We start from the raw sequence: 6,028 nt of genomic DNA, 5'->3' as shown, positions 1-6,028 counted from the left end.
TCTAATACCATTATTTCTTTGCTCATCTCAATGATAACCTTCTAACATGGTTACGTTCGGTCAGGTGCACTGATTAAGAACTGTGATAAGAGAATTATTACACAACCAATCAGAAACAGAAGTGTTTTATGGTCATGTTATAAAGTCATCCATTACTGTCTACAAATGCACTTTTAATTCAGTCATTACAAGGAACAAAAGTACTTTTTACATAAAAACATTTATTAAACATTTGTTAATTAATAAAAATGAAATTTATAAAAAATACAAATAAAATCAACTATTTTTAGTATTTTCAGTTCTGTTTACAAAATAAGGCACTGTTAAGTAGTGTCTACTTTGTAGTACAAAAAACATACCAAATATTAAATATGAAAAATGTACAAAGTATCTCACAATCAGAAAAAAACAAATCAAATAAATGAACACAGTGTACCAATATGTTTTAAAATAAATGGAAATTATGTACAAGCAAATATTTTATCCAGTTTAAGACACCAATGTCAAATTTATGTAACAACTCAGACCAATCAATTTAAGTCCAGTCTATTGTGACCATTTATCTAAACAGCATTTTCATTCATTCAAAGTCAGTATTAAAGATTTATGTTTTGGCCCATACCACATAATGAGCAACAGACACAACAAGTTTAAGATTTCTAAGACAAACCTATTTTAAAACATTTTTTTTCAAATATATATAAACATCAGTGGATAAGATAGGAAACTTTGCTTTATTGGCTTGATTGGATTCACATTTAATGAATATCAGCATCAATCCTGATACTCGCTTCTGGATGAGTGCTTTTTATGTCAAAACTTAATTTGTCAAATTAAGGAAACCAAAATGTGAAAGTGCAAATTCCTACAACACTCTTATATGTGGGATAATTTAATACATTTCATTTTATTATTATTATTATTATTTTATTATTATTTGTGTCAAGGCACATCGGTGTGCTATAGTAAGTCAATAATCCAGTGAATTTTCTACCCACTGTACCCACTCTGATTATCAAGTTCATCCTGTATATCTGCATGCTGTAATTAATGCCAGGCACGTCAAAGCAAAGTCAGTGTAGTACATTCAGACTTATAATCTCTTTCTTCACTGTAGAAATAAGGGACTGAATGTAAACCAAAACAAAAGGTTAAAAAAAAAACGTACAAAAAGTAAACTCAAGGAGGGAGGTTATAATGCTGGACTGGCTTTATGTTCTATTAAAGCCACTAATAAACCTTACAAAAAATTTGAAAATGTAGTCTTAATCTTTGACCGTTGCATTGACATATTTACACATTGCAAAAGAAAAACTCCCCCCATATACATATGAATAAGGTACAGTATATACAAGCATTTGGTTCATCAAAAAATCTACAATCATACAGGTGCAAACATTGCAGATAATGCATACCTTGGCCCCTGTAGTAGTTTACTACACTGAGATCTTTTAGAGCTTCCATTAAATACTACACAGACAAAAAAAACAAGCTGGGCTAAATGTACATACTTATTCTGATTTGGCTCATTAATGTGCAACTGTAAAAACATTCAGACTGCATAAAAATTACTTCTTAACTGGAACAGCAGCAATCCAAAAGCAGGAAAACATCACCACTGTCTGGGTACCTGTTTCTTTGGTCACAAGTCCATTTTCAAATCTGCTGGAAGAAATAACCACATATACAATTTACATTATAAACTTCACAGCTTTTTGCAGCTATATGCACACTCTGAAATTAATATCAGCAACAATGGTTGAAACAGATGCAATGTAGCTTAGGGTATAGAACATTCAGAAAGGGCTTAGCTTTTTTTATTAAGCAAAGATGGATCGAATTTATTGCTTGTGACCTTTGAGCTCTAACATGGATCTGCATTAAAAAAATGGCATAATTTTGCAAAAAATACCACCACATGGGCCCAGAAACACTTAGAAACAGCTGAGGCTGTCAACAATGTCCAGTTAACTTCTTTAATGGGTACATTACAAATAACAAATCAAAAAGGTAATCTTTGTGGTTAATGAACAACATGTTAAGGGCTAATAGCAAGGATTTAAAGGATTTTATCCATCTACAGTCTATAACATTATTAAACAATTTTATTTACAGTAAAAACTATAAATATTTATACTGTGCAAAACAGCAAGATTAAAAACCAACAAAACCAACATAAAAAAGCATGGCTTTAAAAAAAGTAAGGGTGCTAGACTGGTCTACTGTTAAGACATTGTGGTGCATTATGAACAATATTCCTGTGTGGTATATGATGTGTGGTATATATTTTTTGCAGTCATTAAATTTGGAATGAGATTATTTATATAAAAATACTACAGAGTTGATTAGTTCTATGTATATTCTTTTTCTATTTTATTTATGCATTTTCTCCCAATTTAGCGTATTCTGTTTGTCTTTCACTGCTAAGGGATCCCTGATTGCAGTTGAGGTGGGTGTATTGCAGCTCACGCCTCCTCTGACCCGCACGCAACCCTTAGCAGAGCCATTTTTCACCTATGCACTCTGCACAGGCACCTCTCAATCTGCTAATCAAGGTTCTTACAAGGCGTTTGAAGACCCCGCCCACATAGTCCAGTCATCTCGCCCTAGCAGAAACGTGTCACTGCCGTGTCACTGCCAATTATGCCCGCTAGATGGCACCCAGCCAAGCAGTGGCAACGCCGAGTTTTGAACCGAGGAGTTCAGAATCTCGGCTCTGGTGTGCTAGTGGAATATCCCGCTCCGCCACCTGGGCGCCCTTTAGAATTTGTAAATCATTGCTGTATGTTTTTAATTGTATGACTTTTTTGGAATTGGGTTTGTACATGTATAATACATAGCTCATGTTTAATGCTAACAAATTAAAATGATTCTAACAAGACTACTAAAATACGACATATTCAATAGAAAACGCTTTTGCTGAATAAACTTAGACAAGTTTTAATTTAACAATCCCTTGACAATAGGAAGTCTGTATGTTTGTTATAAAAATGTAAAAAAAAAAAAACTTCTGTTCAGTCAAAAAGATGAGTGAGTAAAAATTCCAGTAATTGCAATTAAATGGTGCTATTCAGTCCAAAAACAGAGAAATGCTTTATAATATAAGATAAGAGTTTTTAATACACTTATTACCATTATGTCTGCTGAGAGATGCATTTGGTGTTATATGAAGCCATGCTCATCCAGTCCTTTTATAGAAATGGGATTCCACTTTACTGTTGGTTTACTGCTTGTATGAGCTAAAAAGGACAATAAATATAACCCAAGTTTTACACCAAGCAGGAAAAGCATGTTAAGGCAATTTGAAATCGGTTATTTATGAATTTGCTATATGCAGTTATTACCTGCTTCTTTTCTAGTGCTGGAAAGAACTGGGATGTGTAAATCTGCTGGTCCCGTTAATGCTTGTTCTCCTTGATCACTCTCCCCTGATGAGGTTTGTTCTCCACTTTTAGAATCAACAGTCATAAACAGGGCAGGTCTTTTCTTATGGTACTTGGCCCGGTAGGTGTCACTCATGCAGCCATCCACAGAAAAGTAAGTGGTGGGGATTACCCACTCTCCTGTAGCAGGGGAACTAACATGAGATTCAGAGAAGCCAGGAAACTTCTCTTCACCCTCGATGGCAGAGAGATCATTCCTCTCCTGGTCAGAGGAACCAGACCTGGTGCTGGAGTCTGATGAGGAGAGATTGTCCGCTGTTGAAGAATTTTCGAGCCATATCTCTGGGGATCTGAGGTTAGTCGAGTCCTGGATCATTCCTCTTCTGTTTTCTTGTCTGAAGATTTGGGGTTTGGAAGGTAATGGTGGAAACTGGTGGCTCTGAGCAGCTGAGTGATGAGCAAGTGGAACTATACTGGGGTGAGAATCCTCCTGCTCTGATAAAGGACTGGTCAAGTCTTCAGAGCTGTTCCATTCAGAGCTGCTAGTTTGGTTCAGGAAAGTAGAGATAGGAATCGCTCTTTTCTCTGTTCTCTCCTTAGTACCTTTCCATTCTCGCCTTTTACAAGAGGGTAGAAACAAATTATTGTTCCGTTAAGAAAATGCCAAAGAAATGAAGATATTGAATTGCATATCTTGTGGGGAAATGTGTGCAATTACATAAGTTTTTAAAAGTGGTTTACCTAGGAATGTTTGGACTTAGCTGAAGTTCATTAGCTTTATCTTGATAATCACCTTTAGAAAGAAAGAAAAAAAAAAACATTATTTTTAATATAAAAATGCTATTATTATATATATATTACAGATATTAATGTTTAGTATTGTAAGTAGGTCTAAAAAAAAAGATTTCTACATGTCAAGTACTTTTAGGGTAAAACTGAAAAGCATGACTATGATACTTCATAATAAATTTCTCACAAAATTTTTTCATTGTTGTCCGTTATTGCATATTTAAACCACTAAACCAAGGCAACTCCTACAATCAGCATGTTTATCAGACGCTTAAAAACATATTTGCCAAAATACAACAAGTTTACATCTAATGCCAATAAAGTGACCTAATTAACCCAATAGAGATGCATAAGATAAGACTTTATTGATCGCCTTAGGGAAATTAACTAAATATCAGAATAAAAATATAATAAAAATATCAGCATTCAACAACAAGTTAACACTTACATTATCAGTTGGCTAGCTGTTTAGACATTAAGATAGCAAACAAACATTACTATGGGATAGTAACAGTATATTAATAGATCCAGGTATTTTCAATAATGATGAATATGTGAAGTTTCTTGGGCATTATTAAAGCTAGAAAAAATGCATGTTACATACGTGTACATTTTACTTACTAAGATAAATACTTCTAGTTTTATTTACACAGTCCAGTATTTTAATTGTACCATGTTTAGGCTTGGTTTAAAGCAGCCTCCCAGCCAAACACATTTAGCATCAAAACAATGAATTCAAAGATTTAGTAATAGTCCAGTGTAAAATGCACAACAAATCACTGTTGATTACAAAATAACTAAATAAAATGAAATCAGCTTAAACCTTTAAGCACTAACTACTTAAGTGTATAGAATAAGTTTTCAAATCTAATGTAATATTCATTTTTCGTCCTGTGGCATCTGTGGCAGAATATACAGTATATAGTAGAATGGAAAGCTGATGAGAACACTAGGAGGCAGTCAATATACAGCTCATGTGCAGCTGAGCCAGAAGCTGTCTAGGTTAACTACATTAGAACTGAAGTGGATTGACTGCCACTGTGAGAACGGAGCAGCCTAATGTAATGTGAAAAAAGTAATTGCCCCTTTCAGATTGCATCTTTATTATTGCATATTCGTTTTGTCACATAACAGTTAAAATATTTTTAAAAGAATACACCAAGAGAAAGTAAGTAAAAAAGCATTCTTGTGCCTTGTGTAACTGAAAAATCACTTTATAAATAAAATGTCTAAATAAATAGTATTAAATAAATAATAATAAAATAAAAATGTGATATTCTAGCCATTCTGATGTGTACTTGTTTCTGTATGTTGGATCATTGTGCCACTGCATAAACCTTGGAGACTTTTATCTTTAAATTTATCTTTAAATCAGAAAAGTATTGTCTGATAGAAAGTGGAATTTATTTTTTGCTTTAACCGGCAACTCATTCAGGTACTGATGTAGCACTTTGACACCAGCACAGATCATGATTTCTCTTTTAATTGTAACTGCTGCAGATCTGGGAGGGTAAGGGTTAAGAAATGTTTCTCCAAGACATGTAAATCCACCCATGGTCTCTTGAAAATGCAACTCATGCTTTGTCGCAAAGCAAATCAACATGCTCAGAGGAGGATGTTACCTGCCCCCTTATTTACATGTGTTAGTTCCACTCTGATTACACAGGAATGTCATCCTTTTCACCAAGTCAACATGGTCAATTATGTCTTACTGGACACCCAGACACTGATGGCTAGAACAGAGCTTTGGACATATTGCTGCTTCACTTCGGTCCAATAAAATACAATTTCAAACAAAAAAAAGACAGCTCTGTAGATATTAGTGTAAAGCAATATGTCTTAATCACCTGGGGACA

At 34.1% G+C, this 6,028-nt stretch overlaps 1 protein-coding gene across 2 annotated transcripts in view; it reads right to left on the bottom strand.

Annotated features, from left to right (window-relative positions):
- Positions 1-395: 395 nt before the first annotated feature.
- Positions 396-6,028, bottom strand: part of LOC134312306 (inactive ubiquitin carboxyl-terminal hydrolase 53) — a 49,888-nt gene continuing 44,255 nt past the window's right edge. Inside the window, exons 15-18 of one of the 2 annotated variants that reach the window (XM_062994149.1) lie at positions 4,125-4,176; positions 3,345-4,000; positions 3,133-3,239; positions 396-1,665 (exon numbers count right to left, since the gene is read on the bottom strand). In XM_062994149.1, coding sequence (XP_062850219.1) covers positions 3,163-3,239; positions 3,345-4,000; positions 4,125-4,176 — 785 coding nt within the window. In that variant the 3' untranslated portion in view covers positions 396-1,665; positions 3,133-3,162. The remainder of the gene's footprint in view (positions 1,666-3,132; positions 3,240-3,344; positions 4,001-4,124; positions 4,177-6,028) is intronic. The other variant, XM_062994150.1, reaches the window with a different exon arrangement.

This window comes from Trichomycterus rosablanca, chromosome 4, assembly GCF_030014385.1.
Source record: "Trichomycterus rosablanca isolate fTriRos1 chromosome 4, fTriRos1.hap1, whole genome shotgun sequence".
In the NCBI taxonomy this organism is placed as follows: Eukaryota; Metazoa; Chordata; class Actinopteri; order Siluriformes; family Trichomycteridae; genus Trichomycterus; species Trichomycterus rosablanca.
This window is presented reverse-complemented; position numbering and strand designations above follow the sequence as displayed.